The 22733-nt window shown below is 38.4% G+C and overlaps 1 protein-coding gene across 15 annotated transcripts in view; it reads right to left on the minus strand.

Moving 5' to 3' along the window:
- Positions 1–22733, minus strand: part of Ptpra (protein tyrosine phosphatase receptor type A) — a 157278-nt gene that overhangs the window by 23849 nt on the left and 110696 nt on the right. For 12 of the 15 annotated variants that reach the window (XM_021254989.2, XM_021254988.2, XM_087188726.1 and 9 more), the window contains 3 exons: positions 11669–11759; positions 10385–10461; positions 7831–7867 (listed from right to left, as the gene is read on the minus strand). In XM_021254989.2, coding sequence (XP_021110648.1) covers positions 7831–7867; positions 10385–10461; positions 11669–11759 — 205 coding nt within the window. Of the gene's footprint in view, positions 1–7830; positions 7868–10384; positions 10462–11668; positions 11760–16626; positions 16721–22733 lie in introns of all 15 variants that reach the window. The other 3 variants (XM_087188731.1, XM_087188730.1, XM_087188729.1) reach the window with 1 other exon arrangement.

A 22733-nucleotide genomic window follows, 5' to 3' on the forward strand; every position in this document is an offset into this window, starting at 1 on the left:
CTTTATTATCAAACACACACACACAAAATTAAAACCACTCAAAGAAGAACAATGCGAGGGGAAAAAAACTACAATAATATTCAAATACAGTAGAACTCAACCAAAACAAAACTGAAAAGCACTTAAACATTTTTCCATATAACTTAAAAAAGCATCTCAAGCACCAACAAGACACCAGAGGATGTGATTTGTTTCAGAAAGGTCCCTAAAATGAACATTGAACAAATAATGATCAGAAAAAAACCCTCCAGTTAGTCAGCAGACTGCACATAAGCCAAACTTCTCCCTAATTTAAATTTCGATACAGTCATATGACACGCGATGGAAACACAATCCGAGAAATATGTTATTAGGCCATTTCATCCGTGTGTATCCTTAATTACACTTTCAGTTTCTCACACTAGAGAAATTATTTGGTATTTACACATGTGTCCTATTTATTTCACTTAAGAGGATGGTCTCAATATGCATCCATTTAGCTATAAATGTCTGTAGTTTCTCGTTCTTTATGGCTGAGTAGTACTCCATTTTATAAAAAAACCACATCTTCTTTATCCAGTCCCCAGTTGGTGGGCACTTGGGCTGTTTCTAAGCTTTCACTATTATGGACTGCGCAACTATAAACATAGATGAACATATATTGCTGTGGTAAGATTCTTTTAATTCTTTTGTGAAGATACTGAGCAGGGGGATAGCTGGGTCGAATGGGACCTCTAAGCCTAGTTCTTTAAGGTATCTCCATACTGATTTCCACAGTGGTTGCACCAATCTGCACTCCCACCAACAATGGAGAAGGGTTCCTATCTCCCCACACCCCTGTCAGTATGTTATTACATGATTTCTTTTTTTTTTTTATTACATGATTTGTTGATAGCAGCCATTCTTTCTGGGGTGAGGTGGAATCTCAGTGCTGTTTTCATCTGCATCTCTCGACTAACCAGTGATGGTGAACGTTTTTTCATATATTTATTTGCTGCTTTTACTTCTTTGAGAAATGTCTGTTCATTTCAGATGCCCATTTTTGAATTGGGTCTTTGAATCTGGGGGGTCTGATTTTTTTCAGTTCTTTATATATTCTAGATAGTAGTCCTTTGTCTAAGGTGCAGTTGCTGAAAATTTTTTCCCACATTGTAGGTTGTCCCTTAGCTCTGCTGGTGGTTTCTCTTGCAGTGCAAAAGCTTTTTAGTAAGATAAGATCCCGGTTGTTGATTCTTTGCGCAAGTTCCTGTGCCACTGAGGTTTTGTTCATAAAATCTTTTCCTATACCAATATCTCCAAGAGTTCTACCTAACTTATCTTCCAGCAAATTTAGTGTTTCTGTCCTAATATTTAAGTCTTTAATCCACTTCAATCTTAATTTAGTGCATGGTGATAGGCATGGGTCAAGTTTTAATCAGGTTAAGTTTTAAGCAGGTTGAAATCCAGTTTTTCCAACACCATTTATTAAATAGGCTGTCTTTCCTCCAATGAGAATGGTTGGCTCCTTTGATGAGGTGGCTGAGCATATCTGTAGTTGTTTCTGCATCTTCTAATCTATTCCATTGATCCTCAGGTCTGTTTCTTTGCCAATGCCATGCTGTTTTTATCACAGTAGCTTTGTAGTATAGTTTCAAGTTGGGGATTGTAATACCCCCAGCCATATCTCTGTTGGCTAAAATTTCTTTTGTTATTCTAGGTCTCTTCTGCTTCCAAATGAATTTTTGGATTGTTTTCTCTACTTCTGTGAAACATATTGTTGGAATTTCAATTGGGATTGCATTAAACCTATATAATAGTTTTGGAAGTATGACCATTTTCACTATATTCGTTCTTCCTATACAGGAACAAGGGATGTCTTTCCATTTTCTTATATCCTGCTCAATCTCCTTTTTCAAAGTGCTATAGTTTTCAGTGTAGAGGTCTTTTGCTTCCTTTGTTAGACTGACTCCTAGATATTTCATTTTTTTGGATGCTATTGTAAAAGGAATTGTTTCCCTAATTTCTCTCTCAGTGAGTCTATTATTTGTATATAAAAAGGCTATTGTTTTTTGAGTGTTGACTTTATATTCAGCTACTCTACTGAATCTGTCAATTAAGTCTCGAAGTCTTTTGGCAGAGTATTTTGGGTCTTCTATGTTTTTTTTTTTTGGTACCAGGGATCGAACTCAGGTCTTTGCGCTTGCAAGGCAGGTGGCAGAACCACTGGGGTAAATCCCCAGCCCTTTTGGGTCTTCTATGTAAAGTATCGTACCATCAGCAAATAATGACAGTTTAACGTTTTCCTTTCCTATTTTTATTTCTTTTATTTCTTTCTCTTTTCTAATTGGTGTGGCTAATGTTTCAAGAACAATATTAAACAGGAGTGGTGATAGTGGGCATCCTTGTCTTGTTCCTGATTTTAGCATGAAAGTTTTCAGTTTTTGATCATTTAATATGATGTTGGCTGTTGGTTTTTCATAGATAGCCTTAATCAAGTTGAGATAAAGACCTTCTATTCCAATTTTCTGTAGGGTTTTTATCATGAATAGGTGGATTTTGTTGAATGCCTTTTCTGCATCTATTGAGATAATCATATGGTTTTTGTCCTTGAGTGTGTTAATATAGTGTATCATGTTTATTGATTTACGAATGCTGAACCATCCCTGCATCCCTAGGATAAACCCGACTTGGTCAGGGTGTATGATCTTCTTGATGACCCTCTGTATTCTGTTTGTCAGTATCTTGTTGAGGATTTTTGCATCAATATTCATTAGGGAGATTGGCCTGTAGTTTTCTTTTGGGTTGTATCTTTCCCTGGTTTTGGAATCAAAGTAATAATTGCTTCCAAGAATGAATTTGGAAGCTTTGCTTCCCTTTAAATTTCCTTGATGAGTTTAAAGAGTAATGGCAATAGTTCTTTAAATGTCTTGCAGAATTCAGCAGTGAAGCCACCAGGACCTGGGCTTCTTTGTTGGTACATTTTTTTATTACATTTTCAATTTCACTCATTGAAATTGGGGTGTTTTGGCTGGGGATTTAGCTCAGTGGTTTCACCGCCTGCTGTGCAAGCACAAAGACCCGAGTTCGATCCCCGGTACCGAAAAAAAAAAAAAAAAAAAAAAAGGAATGAAATTGGGGTGTTTAGAATTTCTACATCTTCTTAATTTAACTTTGGTAATTCGTATGTATCTAGGAATCTGTCCATTTCTTCTGTTTTCCATTTTATTAGAGTACAGGTTCTTGAAGTAAGAATTGATGATGCCTTGGATTTCTCCTGGATCTGTTGTGACTTCACCTTTTTAATTCTTATTTATTTATTTATTTTTTAAATTTTAATTTATATTTAATAAATAAATTTTTTCATTCTTTTTTTTTTTTTGGTACCGGGGATCGAACTTGGGTCCTTGTGCTTGTGCAGCAGGTGGCAAAACCACTGAGTTAAATCCCCGGGCCCTACCTTTTTCATTCTTGATTTCATTCTAGATTTGAGCCTTTTCTTTCCTTTTTTTGATAAGGTTGGCTAAGGGTTTATCTATTTTATTTATTCTTTTGAAAAACCAATTCTTTGATTCATTAATTTTTTGTGTCATTCTTAGTCTTCATTGCATTGATTTCTGCTCTGATCTTTATAATTTCCTCTCTTGAATGAGCTTGGGGTTTGTCATGCTCTTCTTTTTCTAAGAGCTTGAGGTTCTGCATTAGGTTATTTGAGTTCTCTCTGTTTCCTAATATGGGCATTAACTGCTATGAATTTCCCATGTAGAATTGCTTTCATTGTGTCCCATAGATTCCTGTATGTTGTACTGGTATTATCATTTATTTATAGAAACTGCATAATTTCTTCTTTAATTTCCTCTGTGACCCATTGGTTGTTCATTGCAGTTTGACTTTTTAAAAACTTTTATTTTTTTTTTGAGACAGGGTCTTGCTATGTAGTTCAGGCTGGCCTCAAACTCATGGAGATCCTCCTGTTTCAGCTTCCCACTAGGATCACAAGCATGCAGCACCATGCCTGGCAACTTCTTCTTGAAACATTCCTCCATTATTTCCTACATTTGTTTCTCTTAATTCTTCTTACATTTCTGAATGTTTTTTCTCTAGCTTTTGTTCCTCAAAGTAGACCCTTCAATAAAAAATAAAACAAAAAACAAAATGCCCCTCCTACTTTCTCCTCTTTCTTTATTTCTTTCTTTCCATGTTGGGGATTGACTAGGGAACTTGCATGTCCTCTACTAGGAGTTACATCTCTGCCCAACACAAAATAGTTTTAGAAAAAACAACGCTGGCTTTAGCAGCACACATACTAAAACTACAACAATACAGAGTTCAGCATGACATGAAAATTCATGAAGTATTCCATTTTAAAAAATAAAGAAAGAAGGGAACAAGCAAGTAAACAAGAGAAGCAGACATGCTCCAGAAAGATTTTCAGGGGAGAAGTGTATCACTGCTGGGCCAGGTGTACTGTACAGTGTACTGGGGGGAGATGATATTGGAAACATATCTTAGGGCAGATAGGTAGATGCAGGCTTAGACAGTGGGGAGAAAAATTCCAGGTAGAGGGGCTGGGGATTTAGCTCAGTGGAACTGCACCTGCCTTGCAAGCCAAGGTCCTGAGTCCAATGCCCTGTACGAAAAAAAAAAAAATACAGAAAGAAAGAAAAATAAAACCAACAACTCCAGGTAGAGGAGCTAAGGGGTGCAAGGAAGCAGGAGAGGCCCAGGGCCTGTAAGGAGTTCAAGGAAGCTATTGTCTAAGCTAAAGGGAGTGGTAGAAGATGGGGCTGGAATAGATAGGTGTGGTGCCAGAATCTAAAGAAGTAGAGAGAGTTGGGGATAGAGTACTCAGTGGTAGAGTGTTTGCCTAGCGTGCAAGAGACCATAAGTTTGATTTCTAGCACTGCAAAAATGTTTTAAAAATAAAAAAAGTAATGCTGGGTGTGGTGGTGCTCACTTATAATCACCTACTTGGGAGACTGAGGCAGGAAGATTGCAATTTTGAGGCCAGCCTGGTAACTTAGAGAGCCTGTCTCAAAATAAATAAAGGCTGTGAATGTAGCTCATTGTATCCTAGGTTAAATCCCTACTACTGTACTGCATGCTGGACTAAGGAAGGGCTGTCCTATATAGAACTGCAAATCACTACAGGATTTTCATGAGAGCCCTGACTAAAATTTTGCATTGAGAACAACCAGTCTAGGGAAAAGAATACAAGGAGCAAAGCTGGGGCAGAGGGATTAGTCAGCAGTCTGTTGCAACAGAGCTGAAAGGAAAGGTAGGAAAATGGCAGTATGTTAGAGAAGATAGATTGTGGAGACAGAAACAAGAGGGCTAGACATATGTAGAGCAAGAGTCAGGTGTTGTTGAGATTAAAATGGATCTTTAAAAATTAGGAATTTTTTTTAGGTTGAGACAAGAGGACTGGATAAGTTTGAGGCCAGCCTGAGACACATGTGAGACCCTGTCTCAAAAAATACATACATATGGGGCTGGGGATTTAAGCTCAGTGGCACTGTGCCTGCCTTGCAAGCACAAGGTCCTGAGTTCGATCTCCGGTGCTAAAACAAACAAACATGTACACAATAGGATTTTTAAAAAAGATAAGCTATTTTCTCCACCTTCCTCATGCCAAGAGTAGAAACTGCCAACTTGCAGTCTTGGTGCCAGAGAGGATTCAACATTCCTTGGCCCCCTCTGGTAAGCCAAAATCTGGCTAAATCTCTCTCTCTCTCTCCATATGTATATATATACACACACATGTGTATTTCCTGGCTTTTGTTCTACCTAATATATAAATTGGAGTAGGTCTGTTTATACATTTGAGGTGGTCCGTCTATCTGTCCTTTCAATTTGGTTAAATTGTGAATGAACGGGGGATTGAATCCAGGGGGGGTCCACCATTGAGCTATATTCCCAGCTCTTTTTAAAAATTTTAAACTTAGTGAGACCCTAAGTTTCCCAGGCTAGCCTTGAACTTGGGAATCTCCTGACTCACCTTTCCAAGTAACTGGGATTCCAGGTATGGACATGAATGAATCCATATAGCTGGGACACAGTACGATCTCTGGACAATCCTGAATCTAGCCTGCTGATTAGGTGGGTTACATTTCAGTCACTGTGACAGCCAAAGAACAAAGGACAAAACACAGTTCTGGAGTTGAATAAGAGACATATTTTAGTCTCTGATATTGAATCTAAAGAGTCTTGGGGTATCCACATAAGGATGCACAAAATTCTGAAAATGTAGCTAAGGAACTCAGGAGAGGTAACAGTTCTCAAGAGAAGTCTCTCAAGGAGAATATAAAGGGGAAGAACAGAAGGATCAAACCAAGAATTCTGGGGGTTAGCCAGGGTATGGTGGTGCATGACTGTAGTTTCAGCTATTCAGGAGACTAAAGTGGGAGGACAACTTGAGTGAATGAGTTCAAGACCAACCTGGGCAACATAGTGAGACCTCCATTTCAAAAATAAAACAAAACAAAACAAAACAAAAACAAAAATCTTGGGGATCCCCAGCATTATCAAATATAGAAAGAATAGCAGCCTGAGAAGGAAACCAAGGAAGTATAGATGGAGAGCAGGAAATGGGACCAGAAAAGGCAGAGATGGAGTTTCAACAAAGTGACCATCCACAAATTAGAGGAGAAATTAAATTATATGTAAGGGGCAGAAAGAGGAACAAAAGCCAGAAAAACATTTAGTAAAGTGACAAAAATCAAGAGAACCAAATGTTGGGAAACAATAGTTTCAAGGACTGTGAAGCACTTGTGAAGAGGTTCCAGAGGATGGGAGTCTGAGAAGATCAGGAAGTCACAGGCAACCTTAATTCAAGGAATATTTTAGGGTCAGAACAAGTAGAAAGAAGAGACTGTGCACAGAGCCCAAATCATCACTGACCAGCTGATATCTGAGCTGGGCCTTGGAGGTTGGAGCTGACCTGACAGGTGACTTGGAAAAGGAAAGAAGGGCCTAGTTAGGCAATGGCCAGGCTCCTAATCTCTAACATGTGCCTACTGAGCCTTAAAATGTGACCAGTATGATCAAGGAACTAAACACTTGTTGAATAAATAAATTAGCTTGGTGGATCATAATAACATCATTTGAGATTAGGGGCCTGGCCATTACCTAACTAGGCCTTCTTTCCTGCTCCAAGTCATCTGTCAGTTCAGCTCCAACCTCCAAGGCCCAATTGCTTTTCTTTTTAAAAAATGATCCCCGACCGTGCCTTTTTTTGTCAGGAGATCAAACCCAGAACCTTGGCAAGCATCCTACCACTGAACTACATCCTCAGCCCCTCAAGTTTTCAATAATGCAAACATCAAGATATTTTTGCTAGAATCCCAAGAGTGAAGATTTCATTTAGAAGGGTAGACTGGGGAAATATACGTAGAACATGTACAGGACCATTTACTGGGTTCTGATCTAAGGGTTCTCAGAATACCTATCTATGAGTAACAGTTCTCCCCACGAGCTGGGGAGAAGAGCCAGCCTACATCTGTGAGGTGGCTGGTCCTCTGTGGAGACTGACTCCAAATTCAAACTCTGAGCAGTATGGGTAGACCCCAAGGTTAACTGGCCCCAAGCAGAAAGGGCCTTATTAGACTGTGCTGTGTGTGCATATAGCTTTCTCCAGTCTTTTCAATACATATATACAAGACAACTGATTTTCAAGGACCACAGGAGACTAAGATATTAAGATGAACAACCTTAGTTGTAAGCCTGTAAAACGAAATATACTTCTTTCAGGCAGTATTAAATTGCAAAAAAGCTACTGCATTCTCATTAATCTTTTTAGTATTTAGGGAGAAAAAAACCTCAAGCCTACTAGGAGATCATGGTTAAGACCAAGAATAAAAAGCGGTCATACTTTACCTTGTGCAGCAATAAATTTGTTCTTTTCTTGGTAGCCCTAGAGTAGGAGGAGAAGGGGAAGAAGAAAATGAAAACCAAAAGTTGACATGAATCAAATTCCCTAGTCTGACTCCAAGCTAGTTTAAAAAAAGCCTCCCTAGTGAAAACGTCCAATTAACAAGAATTTCCATTATCAAAAGTCCCGAGGATCAGCTTTGGAATCAAAGATTACAAACTCAAATGGTCCAAGTAGTCTTCTCAGTGAATTACTAGTGAATACTGGCATAAGAATACCCAGATAGGGTATTGGGTATTCTTATATTGGCTAGACCATGTTTCCAATACTTTATCAGCAGCCCACAGATAAAGGTTTAGAGCTAATGGGTAAGAACACTCCAAGATAGAAGCATTGAGGTGGTTCTAGAGATGTAGCTGGGCCCACACTGGGAAGGACAAAGGGTTATTTTCTTGAAGATGCTTTAAGCAGGGATAAAAGCTTTCTGGGAAAGCTATCTGTGGGCATAGTAGAACAGCGCCCAATGTTTTTCTCCATTACAGGTAGTGGGAGGCATGAAACAAAGAAGCCTTGGGATAGCATTCAACAAATAAGAAGCTTCTGAAAAACTAACAAAGGCCAGCAACTTACTATTTCAGTCTTTATTGTTCTAGCTATACCATTTTTTAACCTTATTGCTTAGAGGTAGTATAGTTTACTTGAGAAGCTCTAGCAAAGTGAAAAATCATTTAAGGATTCTGAATCACCCTCTACCTCTTTCAAATGGCAATCAAATGGGCAACAAGGGAAGCAGCTTTGATGGGACACCAGGAAACACCAAAGTGATGACATAAAATACAAGTATGCAAGATGTAGCCAAATAAAAGGGGCCTTGGGCCCGGGATTTAGCTCAGTGATTTCACCACTTGCTGTGCAAGCACAAGGACCTGAGTTTGATCCCCGGTACCAAAAAACAAAAGGGGAGCCTAAATCTGAGAACCCATTTCCTTTCTCACTTCCCAACACAAAAGGAGAAAGCATTAGACTCAGAGATGGAAATGTTTAGAGTCAGCAACAGGAAACTTGTTAAAATTTTTACTGAGAAGAGGAATGTAAGTTTTTTTTTTTGCTTTTTTTTTGGGTACCGGAAATCGAACTCAGGACCTTGCACTTGCCAGACAGGTGTGGCATTGCTGAGCTACTTTCCCGGCCCCATAGAATTAAGTTTTGGCAAATATTTTTAACCTGAGAAGATGGAAATTGAGACAACCTTAATTCAGAATGCCAAATTCTGTTTACAGTGCTAACCGATAACTAAAACCAAGGAGCTCTTAAGAGCATGTCAAACACATCATATTCCTGCTTCACAAGAAGTCACTGCTAAATTCCCCTTGGAGCACACAAAGGCCTTGAAAAGCTTGAAAACACAGGTGGAAGGCCAGCCCTAGTGTTTCCTGACCCATCTTTACTGAGATTAGGTCCTACGTCCCCAGTGAAAGTGTGCTTATGTGGCAATATAGATGGCACAGCTTAACCAAGAAAGTATAATGATTTTTATTGTTTTTGGACACAGGGTCTCACTATGTATTCTAGGCTGGCCTTGAACTATAGCTCAGGCTGGCCTCAAACTCACAGCAATCCTCCTGCCTCAGCCTTCCAAGTGCTGGGATTACAGGCGAGCACTATCCTGCCCTACAGTAAAGTATAATGAGACCGAGGCAAAACTACTGGATCTTGTATTACGGTCAAAGGAAAGGTAGAACTAGGGATTTAGCTCAGTGGCGCCATGCCTGCCTCACAAATGCAAGGTCCTGAGTTCGATCCACAGTACCAAAAGGGGAGGGGAAAAAAAAAAAAGGAAGACGAAATGTGGCTCTGTAGCTCCTGAGATGTCTCTGGATTCTGAAAGCTGAATCCTAGCTGTCTCTAGATGGTAGCTACATTCCTACCAGTAAAAAGAAACATTTCAAAAGATGTTATACACTCTTATTAGACATCCTCAGATAAGTAAGGAAACTGGTTGCTCCTAAGATTCCAGGCTCTTGGAAGCTCACTTGCTAACTGTGCCACTGCTCATTTTGTCTTCTCCTGTAAGCAACATCAGATTAACTGAGTTTGTATTTCTCAGACTACAGACCTTATCTCCCCTTGCCTGTCACTACCACTCCATGGTACCTGGGGCCACTTCCTTTTCTTAGGCCTAGGTTCACAGCAGACATGACTAACCAGACTTATCTGGTGCCAGGTATTCTTGTCCTATTCTCCTCTGTTTTTATTACTGAGAGCCAGGCCTACTTTTGTTCATAGTTATTTAAATAAGCTCAATAAAAGACTCTAAAAGAAAAACATGCAGATTCAAAATTTTTCATGGGAAACTTTGAGGATGATGATAGAATAAACATAAGAATATATTTTAAACTATTTGATTGATCTTTTAAAAATCCAGTCACTTAAATTAGACTTTTTAGGGGAAACTTGAAATGATAACTATCCCTCCTAGCATAGGGCTGAAAAGGAGCCAAAAGATGGCAGCCAGTGGGGTAGTCAGGAGGATAAATGAGAAATGCAAGAATTCCTTACATTAATGAATGAAGCATTGATGTAATCAGAATCTGGAACCCCTTCAACAGGTGTCAGGTGTACTCTAGAGTGGTCATCTAGGAAAAAAACCCAACAATTACTACTACAATAGATTCAATTTTATTTCTCAATATTCCTGAGATGTATGTAGTTGAGCTATCTGTAGTTCTATATGCTCTGAGATATCCATATATTAAGGTGTCACTCCAACATTATTTTTAATGCTCCCAAATTTGGAAATAACATCAATTATCAAAAGAGGACTAAATATCTATAAATACTAAGCAGTCAATAAAGGAAATTTTTTTTTTTTTTTTTTTTGGTACTGGGGATCGAGCTCTGGTCCTTGCTCTTGCAGGATGGGCGGTGGAACCACTGAGCTAAATCCCGGCCCAGGAAATTGTTTTTCGACAGATGAAATTGATATATATTATAATAAAAAAGAACAATGTATACACTGTATCAGTTATATTTTAAAATATGTAATAAATATATGTATACATATATACACTTACACATATGTATATAAATAAGGCATTAAGTGGCTATAAATGCTCAGCATTGGTGGTGTCTCAAATTTTTCTTGGTCCTATATCCTACCAATAAAAATCTGAGCAGGTATCTCTTATATATGTTCATTTATTGATAAGTTATATGCAAGTACTAATGTAATTATGTACCCCAAAACATAAAATTTTTTAAAGGATTTTTTTTTTTTTGGTATTGGGGATCTAACTTGGGACCTTGCTCCTGTGAGGCAGGCAGTGGAACCACTGAACTAAATCCCATGCCCTAAAAGGATTAATTTTTTTAAAAAGTAAATATAAAAATAAAGTTCAAATATCTTCCTCTCACACACCCCTAGATTATGCATATCCCATTCTGGGGATTACTGGCCTAAAAAAGTATCTGTTAGATGACAGACCAATTCATCAGCAAAGATTAACTGTAGGAAGAGGTTATGAAGAGGATGCTGTATTGCAATTTCTTTCATTGAGCACTACAGAAACTAATACCACAGTAATTCACTTTCTGTCTGGTACTATGAAGCTGCTCTCTCTGGACTCTTAGAAACCAGGGCTGCAACAAAATTCCTAACCATCCACCCCAACTGACCCTGTGCAGTTGCCAGAGGAGCCAAATAAAGGCTCTTGCAGCCAGAAAGCTCCACCCTACTAAAGCCACTACTCTCCTGTGACAAATTACAAGATTTTCCACCCTCAGAAAATTGGGCTACATATGTAGTTTTCAGTTTACATTCCAAAAAACCTTACAAACACTTACAGGGCAAGATGTTTACGTATCGATTTTTTTCTTTATTTTCTTCCTTAGAGGCAGCCTCACAGGTGGCCTGGATAGGGCAAGCAGGGAGAGCCTAAAAGGTTAAGAAAAATTAGAGGAGTAATTAGCATGAACAAATACGAAACATGCAGAAGTTGCACTAAATCCTGAACTGGTAGCAAGTCCTACCTTTTCTTGACTAGCAAAACGTGGACCCGGATGAATATTTGAAGTCTAACAGAGAATGCATCTCTCCCTTAATTAGCTGCAAGCTCCTTTGAGTTTAACACCAAGAATCTCCAGAAGACAAAGTGTCCTTCCTGCTACTACAGTACAAGCACAACATACTCTATGTGCTTAGGGCCCTGTTTCAATGCTGGGTTAAAATGGACCATCTATAGGGGCCAGGGATTTAGCTCAGTGGTTCAGCCGCCTGCCTCGCAAGCAGAAGGTCCCGAGTTCGATCCCTGGTACCAAAAACAAAAACAAAAAAATGGACTACCTATAAACAGCTGTTATAAACATAACAGAAAAAAATGGGCCATTCATTCTCATGCTAACCACCATGAAAAGATGAGACGCATCTCAGAGAACGCATCAGAGACGCATCTCAGAGGAGGGCTGATCTAGACTCTCCCATGGATTCACAGAGGGGCAGAGCACTTCAGCCTCTAACATTGTGTGGCAGGGAAACAAGGACTGGTGGGTGGAAGTGGGGTAGTTACATACATGCAGCAGTTGGGAAGCAGAGTAGTTGTATGAGGTAAGATTGAATGTGCAGCAATTTTATTTTATTTTATTTTATTTGGTACCAGCAATCAAACTCAAGGCCTTGCACTTGCCAGGCAGGCACTGCGCTGCTGAGCTACATCCCTGGCCCTGCAGCAGTTTTGGAGTAAATGTAAATTAGCTCAGGGAAGTTATGTGGGCAAGGATAAAAAGTTTTTTTTTTTTGGTACTGGGGATCAAACTCAGGTCCTTGCACTTGCGCAGCAGGCAGCGAAACCACTGAGCCAAATCCCTGGCCCAAGGATAAAAAGTTTTGACATGAGACAGCTTGGGTTGTATCAGCTTAAACAAATCCATCTTCAGAGCTGGGGATTTAGCTCAGAGGCACTGCACTTGCCTGGCAAGTGCAAGGTCCTGAGTTTGATTCCAAGTACCAGAAAGAAAAATCAAAACCCAAAACAAATCCATCTTCTAGGCTCAAGTTTCCTTATCTGTAACACTGGGGTAATAATATCACAAGGAGTAAATGGGATAATCTCATGTGTGGCAGAAAGGAACATTCAATAAATGAAATTTATGAGAGCAGGAAGCTACATTTTCTTTGAATTGTTCTGCTTCATATGCCCTACATATTCAAAAAGAAGAAAGAAAGAAAAAAAAAGTGGGATGGGGGGACAGTTTAAAATTCCAACCTGGACAGCTTCTGGTAAGTGATTTGGAAATACATTTTATGAGTCTTAAAAAAGTCATATCCTTGTTCGATCCCTGGTACCAAAAACAAAAAACAAAACAAAAAAGTCATATCCTTGACTTAACTCCATTTCTGAGAATCTAAGGAAACAAAAATCTTTATATTCATGTCATTTGCTACATCGTTATTTATAATGACTCAGAACTGAGAACAACCTTAGTACTCAGCAGTAGAGGAACAGTTAAGTAAATTATGGTTCATTCATTCTTTCAACAAATATACATCGTTTATCTGTTAGGCTAGGTACCATGCTAGAAACAGAGCAAACAGTGATGAATCAAACACAAAACTGTTCTTGCCCTCATTGACAATACAAACTTCTGGGTATTAAACAAATAAAATAACATAATTACACAGCATGGTAAATGCAAAGAAACAGGATTGTATCAGAGATAATGTATGAGAAAAGGCTAAATTTAAATTAAGGCTAGGTGTCTGAGGAAGGATGCAGGTAGAAGATTAAAGTACACGAGGCACTAGCATCTGTGATGACGCAGAGACAGAAGGCTCGGCTGTATAAGGAACTGAAACATGAGTGAGGGGTCAAGCATAAGGTGAGGTTGGTGGGAATGGTAGGAAAAATGAGAGGAGATGAGCTTGGCAAGGTCAGTTCATTTCCATGTAAGACCTTGAATAGGAAGTTTGAATTTTAAATGCGTGAGGAAACTAATGAATATTTTAAAAGTATAATCCAATTTATATTAAAGAATTACTTTAGCCAGGCATGGTGGCACACACCTGTAGTCCCAGCACTCAGGAGGCTGAGACAGAAAGATGGCTGTGACTTCAAGGTCAACTTGGGCTACATAGTGAGACCTTGTCCCAAAACAACAACAACAAAAAAGAATCACTCTCAGGGCAAAGGGATGAAACAAGGAATTATGATGTATTATGTACATGTAGCAAATTCCCACAAGAAATGTAAACAGTATGTACTCTACACATGTACTAATAAAAATTTAAAAAATCACTCTGGTTGCTATGTGGAAAATAAGACTGAAGAGAGGTAAGAACTGAAGTATGGAACAGAAGCATGGAACAATGATAGTATAGGGCAATGGATACATTTGAGGTATATTCTAGAGTTAGAATCACTGTAGTTAGAGATGGAAGAAAGAGAAGGTGGTCTGGGGAGACAAAATCAGGAATGAAGGATGACTCTCAGATTTTTGGCTTTGATCATCAAAAAATTCCAACGCTTGCCCAAAGGGAACCAATTTTGCCAGATGGAAGCAAGTGCTTTAAGAAGGGAGCAAATATATTTCTTGAGAACCAGCATGTGAGTAATAGAAGAAATTAAAATGAAAGACCCCGAAATAAGGGCAAGCAGGGTCCCACAGTTCATCTGCCTTCAATTCAGGAGATTTTCCTTTCAGAGTTAAAACCCTGGAAGTTCAGCATGGGTAATTCCCTCTGATTCTATGATGTCAATACATGAAGGGAGAAGAGAGTTTCTTGGGCTGGATTCTTGCACATGGAAACATAATTAAGATTAGAATTTCCCAATTCACTTACAGTTTGCTTCTCTTTTGCTACATATGCTAGATGTCCACAGGTTCCTATCCTGATACAGAATAGGATAAAATGCCAATTTTTGGGCAGGGATTTAGCTTAGTAGTTCTGCCACCTGCCTCACAAGCACAAGGACCTGAGTTCGATCCCCGGTACCAAAAAAAAAAAAAAAGCCAATTTTTAAGCCCTCAGAATGAATCCAGAGGCATATCCCTTCTCTAAAATTCCCATACTGTCCTCTAAAATGATATAGACAGAAGAAGTGACAACAATACTCTTGAAAACAGTCTTCAAACAGAAGGATCAGGATGACAGTTCTATCAGCATCCCTCACTCCCCAAGTCATGATGAAGGAAAACTAACTCTCCAGGTGGGCTAAGGCTCCTAAAAGGAAAGTCACTAAGAAAGAGGAGGCATTGTTTAGCAAGAGAAAAGGCAGTGCTTTCCCTGGAGAACATAGAGTTAAATGGAAAGATTTAGGCTAAAGAGTCTGTCATGGATGAAAACAAGCGGAATCCTATTACCTTTAGTTTTTTAGCTTCTAGTCTTAAAATCCTGGCTCAGAGCTGGGAATGAGCAGCTGAACCAGAAGCCTAGATATAAAATTCTCTACAAACACTAGGTGGCACCAACACCATCTCCTCTCTTGTTCAAACCTTACCTGGAACCAAGGCTAACTACTTATTTAAACAAACCAAAAAAAAAAACTTTAAAAAAAATTGTTTTTCAAATTTACTTATTTATTTTAAAAAGTTTCATCATTCATCTTAACTTAACTTGGAAGTTTTCTTTAGGCTCTCCTTACATCCTTTTTCTTCCACTTTTAGAGGTAAAACTGGTATTTTGCATTCATATATTTTTGCATCCTTACTGTATTACTGTTCAGTCTATTTTTTGATAAAAATAGAATCATAAATCAAGTGGCGACTTCATTCTTTTTGCTCAACCTTATATTCTTAAACTTCGCCCAGGTTGTCATGTGTAGCTGTTTGCTTACTTTAGTGCTTCATTTTGATACCATTAACAAAAATGCTTTTTCTGTTCTACTGATGAATATTTAGGTTGTTTACAGTTAACAATCTTGCTCTGAGCATGAATTTGTATGTGTTTCTCATGTACAAACACAAGAATTTGGGGTGTTTTTTTAACCTTATCAGATAAGGCCAAATTGTTTTTCATGGTAGCTGTACCAAAGTAATGTTAGTGTTCCAGTTGTTCTGTATTATCATCAACATATGCTATTGTCAGAAATGTGTTAAATATGGTTTTAATTTACATTTCTCTATTAATGGGGTTCACTATTTTCCACAGTTTACTGATTTAAAAAAAAAGGTTTCCTCTCCTATAAAGTACTTAGGTCCAGCATTTTCCCTATTGTTCTACTGATTTATTTCCTTAAATCTGTAGTTCTTTATACATTCTGGATACTTACTCATCCTTTAACAGTTATCTGTGTTACAAATGTCTTTTACCAAGTTTGTGGTTTGCCCTCAAATCTTCTTTATGGTATCTATTGATGAACAGGATTTTCAATCTCATACAGTGAAATTCATCAGTTTCCTTTTATTAATATTTTAAGGCTTAAGAAATCCTTTTTTTTACTGAGGTAGTAAATACATTTTCCTGCATCATGGTCTCTACCTTCTACAGTTCTATCCCTTAAATGTCAGTGTTTATACCAACTGGAATAGATGTTTGTATCTAATATGAGACACATATTCTGTTTCATTTATTCCCATAGTATTGGTCTAATTGTTCCAGCACTATTTATTATAAAGGATATTTTTTCCCTAACCAAAATGGCAAGAACATTTCTGTCATAAATAGGTTTTCATTTTTATACAGATCTGCTTCTGGGCTCTGTACTTTACTTCGCTGGTCAATCTGTCTATTCCAGTGCCAATATAAAACTGTCTCAATTACTAAAATTTTATAGTAACTTTACATTTGGTAAGGCAGATCTCCTCACCTTGTTTTTCTTCTTCGGGAATGTCTTGACTATTCTTGAATCTTTTCTCCTCCATATAAATTTTAGAATCAGCTTGTCAAGTTCCACAAAACACCTGTTGGGATTTTTATTGGAATTGCATTGAATCTATGCATTGACTTGGGGAGAACTGACATCTTTATAATATTGAACCTTCTAATCCACTGATCCTATCTCTTCATTAATTTATGCTATTTTTCTTTAATGTCTTCAAAATTTTTTATAATTTTCTGTCAAGATTTTATGAATATTTTGTTAAATATATTCCTAAGTACATTTTGGATGATACTATAAATGGCGACTTTTTTTTTTTGGTACCAGGGATTGAACTCAGGACCTTGTGCTTGCGAGGCAGGCAGTGGAACCACTGACCTAAATCCCTGGACCTAAAAGGCATCTTTTAAAAAGTATTTATTAAATTTTCTGTTTGTGGCCTACATGAAATGCATTATTTTTTGATGCTTTTATATCTTATCAATCTGCTACAATAACTAATTCTAATAACTTACCCTAATAAGTTTCTGGGTTTTTCTGAAGGCAGTATTCTCCTACTGAAAAACTTGTATTTTTTCTCTGCCTTTGCAAGCCTTCTTGTCTCAGTATGCTGCCTAGAGGCTCCAGAACATACTGAATATCATTCACTTTTGAGTTTGAATCCTCTTTCAAATACTCTCACCTAGCAGTCCCAAGTGCACAAACCCTCTGCAGTGATGGGAAGTTTACTACCTTTCAAGGCAGTTCTTAGAAAAGTTCTATTTAAAAGAACACAAAACCCAGACACACAGTTTCTTTTCTATTTCCCTTGGATAAATAGTGTAAACCCAGATATCTGCTGCCTTCTCCGCCTCTTGCAAAGCCAGAACCACCAATTCCTTGGAATGTTGAATGCCAAAGTCCTTGTCATAGCTTCTGCTAATTCTTACAGGACACTGGCTGACTAATTTATCAGGAAACAATTCATCAAGTTCTTTAACCCCTTTTCAACTTGGATGTCCTTTAAGTCCCATCACCAGATGACACACACATGTCTTCCTCACTTGAAAATCCAAGAATTAAACTGTGTTGCTAAAGATGTGGGGTTCTGGAGAAGGAGGTCATGCTCACCATGCACAGATTTTGGCTACTTCACTGGTTCTAGCTCTTCCCCTTCTTTCTCTTAATCCCCTTTCTCAAAGGAGCTAAGCAGTTTACATCTTCTCCCTTAAACCTTGAGCACGTTTTAGGAACCTCATTAAGGGGCTTTCTCAAGTGTTTCTATTAAATAAAGTGATTCTTCTAAAACAAATGCTGGTAAATAAAAAAGTTCCAGCTTACAACATTAGGATAAAAGCCATAAATTGCAACTTCCACTCATGATGGGGATTCATAGAAATGCCACACAGTCTCCTTTTAGCTTGTCAAATATCTGGAAACAGTTGTCATGCCCTATGCATATTGTTCCTTTGAGCTGTTCACACCATGGTCCAGTTTCTCTCTAGAAAAACAATCCATTTGGTAATATGGCTTTTTTTTTTTTTTCCCGCTACCGGGAATTGAACTTGGGATCTTGCACTTGTGAGGCAGGCGGCGGAAGGTAATATACCTTTTCACAGCAACCTGGTCACAGTCTTGTGGCACAGTTAAGTGAAGGACAATAATTCCTTTATTCTAGATGCTATATATCCAATAAAGCACACCATGGTTTTTATTTCTCATATTAAAAAAAAGCCTATCCTGCTTTTTATGTTTGTTGTTTTTTTTTTTGGTACCGGGGATTGAACTCAGGTCCTTATACTTGCAAGGCAGGTGGAGGAACCACTGAGCTAAATCCCTGCCCTCCTGCTTTATAAAGTATATTATAAAAATAATATATTTGTTGTAAAAAAATAATTTAGTAGAAAGAAGTTCCCTGTCTCACCTGTCTTCCACTCTCTTTGTAAGTAGCCTCTTGTTAATAATTTGCAGTTTCTTCCAGATTAAAAAAAAAATGCAATAGGGCCGGGGATTTAGCTCAGTGGTTTCACCGCCTGCTGCGCAAGTGCAAGGACCCGAGTTCGATCCCCGGTACCAAAAAAAAAAAAAAAAATCTATATTTGTATGTGTTTGGGTTACATTATTGCTTTTTTTTTTTTTTTTTTTTGGTACTGGGGATCAAACTCGGGTCCTTGTGCTTGCGCAGATATTTTTAAAAACAAAAATGGGAAAAAATGGGATTGTATCTATTTGCAATGTGTTTATTAGTATATGTTTACAGTACATAATGAATACATTTATCATGGGGAGTTGGTACACATACATGACACATCTTAATTCTTTTTACATCCCCTGCCCTGCCCTCCCCTCTCCCTCTATCTCTTAGTCCCCGTCCCCTTCCCATTTGTCAAAAGATCTATCTCCCTTATTCCTATTATTTATCTTTTATTGGGCTGGGGATTTAGCTCAGTGGTTCTGCCACCTGCCTCACAAGCGCAAGGTCCTGAGTTCAATCGCCAGTACCAAAAAAAAAAAAAAAGATACAGATTAGGGCCAGGGATTTAGCTCAGTGTTGCCGCTGCCTGCCTCACAAGTGCAAGGTCCCGAGTTCGATCTCCAGTAACAATAAAAAAAAAAAAAAAGGGTAATTATCTTTTATTTTGTGTTTTGATTTATTTATACTTTGGGTTTCTTATATAAATGAAACCATCTGATTTTTAAGCTTGTGTGTCTGATTTATTTCACTTAACACTATGGATTCAAAGTGGATTCATTTTCTTACAAATGATTAAAATTTATCCATTTTTATTGCACAGTAGTACTCCATTGTGTATAAATACCTCATTTTCCGTACCCATTCATCTGTTGATGGACATATAGGCTGCTTCACAGTTTAACTATTATGAATTGTGCAGCTATAAACATAAGTATGTATTATTGAATGTCACAATACATCTATGTCATGACCTTTTTTAATTTTTTGTGGTAATGAGGACTGAACCAAGGGCCTCTGTACTGAGCTGCATCTCCAGCCCCCTTTTTTTGACACAGGGTCTTGCCAAGTCACTAAGTTGCCCAAGCTGGGCTTGAACTTGTGATCATCCAACCTTAGCCTCCCAGAGCCCTAGGATTATAGGCATGTGCCCCCATGCCCAGCTAATATATTTATTTATTTATTTATTTATTGGTACTGGGGATCAAACTCGGGTCCTTGCGCTTGCGCAGCAGGTGGCGAAACCACTGAGCTAAATCCCCGGCCCTAATATATTTATTTTAATGACAGTATAGAAGTTCATAATGGATATATTAAATCATTTTACCATTCTGCTATTTGGTAGAAATTTTTATTTTAGGCCCAGGGATTTAGCTCAGTGGTTCCACCACCTGCCTTGAAAGTGCAAGGTCCCGAGTTCAATCCCTGGTACCAAAAAAAAAAAAAAAAAAAGGAAATTTATATTTTATTTTATTTGCTATTACCATATAAAAACACTGTAATGTACACTCTTGTTTTTGTTTTTTTTGGTACCGGGGATCGAATTCAGGACCCTATGCTTGCAAGGCAGGTGCAGTGCCACAGAGCTAAATCCCCGGGCCCCCTTGTTTTTGTTTTTTTTGAGATGGGGTTTCATTATGTAGTTCAGGCTGGCCTTGAACTTACTATGCAGCCCAGTCTAGCCTCAAATTCACTTCGATCCTCCCACTTCAGTCTCCCAAATGCTGGGATTACAGGCGTGTGCCACCACCACGCTCAGCTTGTAATGTATACTCTTATACAAATACAGTGGTGGTACCTTGGTTCATGAATGCTTTTGTTTGCAAACAATTTGGTTCAAAAACAAAAGCATTCAGCAAAGTTTTGTTTTTGTTTGGAAATTCTGCATCGGGTAAGAAACATGACTGCAGCAATCTTTTCCACACAAACACAAATGTGGCCATCTTTTCCAAAACTGTAGAACAAATTAAGTTCATGAACGGAGGTACCACTGGACATGTCTGTGCATATAAAAGTTCTGTTAAACAGAGTTTCAGAAGCTAGTTCAGACAGTATAAGCATTTAAATTTTAGTTGATACTGCCAAATCATCCTTTAAATGCTATACCAATTTAAACCCTGTATTAGGGTATCTGTAATCCCCTACTTTTGCTCATACTTGATACCAATTTTTAAAAATTTTCAAATCTGATGAGGCCAAAATAATGTTTAGTTTTAATATGTACTTTCTGGATTACTAGATATAGTTGATCCTCTTCCCTTTTTTCTTTAAGTGGTGTTGAGTACCTAACCCATGCTATGCAAGTGTTCTAGTCAAGGCCTTTGCACTGAGCTATATCCCTAACATCCCCCACCACCCTTTTAAATTTTGAGATAGTCTCATTAAGTTGTTCAGGCTGGGTTTGAACTTAAGATCCTCCTGTCTCAGCTTCCCACAGTGCTGGGATTACAGGTATGCACCACCACATCCAGCTCCCCCTCGCCCCCTTTACCAGAGATAGAACTCGGGACCTTGCATTTGTGAGGCAGGTGTGGCACCACTGAGGTATGTCCCTGGCCCTTCTCAGCTCTTTTTAAAAAAATTTTCATTTCAAGACAAGGTTTTCCTAAGTTGTTCAGGCTGGCCTTCAACTTGGGATCTTCTTGCCTCAGTCTAACTGAGTACCTGCAGGCATGGGGTACCACATTCAGCCCTGATCTTTTCATGTTTATAGACCATTTATATTTCTTCTGTAAACTGCCAATTTTCCACTAGATTATTTACCTTTTTCTCACAGGTTTGTAAAATCTCTTTATATATTATGGAAACTTGTTTATCTATCTTTGACACACAGATTCTCCCAGTTGGCCAATTTTATATGATATCATTTGTCATAGAGATGTTTAACATTTAAAAAAATTTTTAGTATAACAATTTATCATACATATCAAAATAACTAGCAAAAAGGAGCTTAAAAAGGAGCTTGAAGATTCCCAGCACAAAAGATGCTAATCACTCTGATTTGATCATTTCATAATGTAAGAATTTATCAAATTATCACATCCTACCCCATAAATATGTACAATTTGCAGGGCTGAGGATTTAGCTTAGTAGTGCTGCCACTTGCCTTGTAAGTGGAAGTTCCTGAGTTTGATCCCTGGTACCCCCCGCAAATATATATACATGTACAACTTGCATGTGTCAATTAATAAAACTTTTTTTAGTGGATACTTAACATTTTAATGTATTAACTTTCTTTCTCATTCTGGTACCTAAGTCATGTATTTTTTGTTGTTGTTTTTGTTTTGTTTTTTGGTACCGAGGATCGAACTCGGGTCCTTGCGCTTGCATAGCAGGCAGCAAAACCACTGAGCTAAATCCCCGGCCCTGCTAAGTCATATATTTTGCTTAAGAAGGCTTTCCCTACTGATGATTATAAAATATTATTTTATGACAGTAAAAATGAGAAAAATTGGCACTGCTCCTTCTCTTCTCTGCCTAGGGTGACAGTCACACCTGACCTGTTCTTTTTTATATTTAGATGTCCCCCCCAAAGCCCCATGTGATCATAGGCGGAGCTTTTGGGAAGCGACTGGATTATGGGGGCTTATAGCTGATTTGCTGTCAGAAGAGGGTCACTGAGGGTGTGGCCTGGAAGGGTATATCTCCCTTACCTGCACCTCCCTTCATTTCCTCCACTTTCTCAATGCAGTGATATAGGCAGTTATTGTTTTGCTATGCCCTTCTGCTATGCTGTCCTGCCTTGTAGCCACCAGACTACAGACTGAAGCCACCATAAACTGTGAGCCAAAATAAACCTCTCCTTTAAGTTGTGGGTATTGGCTATTGTGGTATTGTGTCTCAGCAACAAGGAAAATGACTTAAACACCTATAACTGGGCCAATCAGATTCTCTTTCCCAGGATTTTGAAAACTGGCAAAAACAGGGGCTTTCCCTGAGCCCCAGAATCACCAAGGCAGTCTTGCTCTCATCTTTTGATTCTCCCAGTTCTTCGAAATAGATAGCTCTGTTTTTTGCTTAATTAAGCTGACACCCCCCACTTCCTATACCAGGGATCAAACTCAGGACCTTGTGTTTGTGAGGCAGGCGTGGCACCACTGAGCTAAATCCCTGGCCCAAACTGATTTTTTTTAAAGCCAGAAAA

This window comes from Heterocephalus glaber, unplaced genomic scaffold (assembly GCF_053883595.1).
Source record: "Heterocephalus glaber isolate CG9 unplaced genomic scaffold, H.glaber_assembly_v1.0 deba00001532, whole genome shotgun sequence".
In the NCBI taxonomy this organism is placed as follows: domain Eukaryota; kingdom Metazoa; phylum Chordata; class Mammalia; order Rodentia; family Bathyergidae; genus Heterocephalus; species Heterocephalus glaber.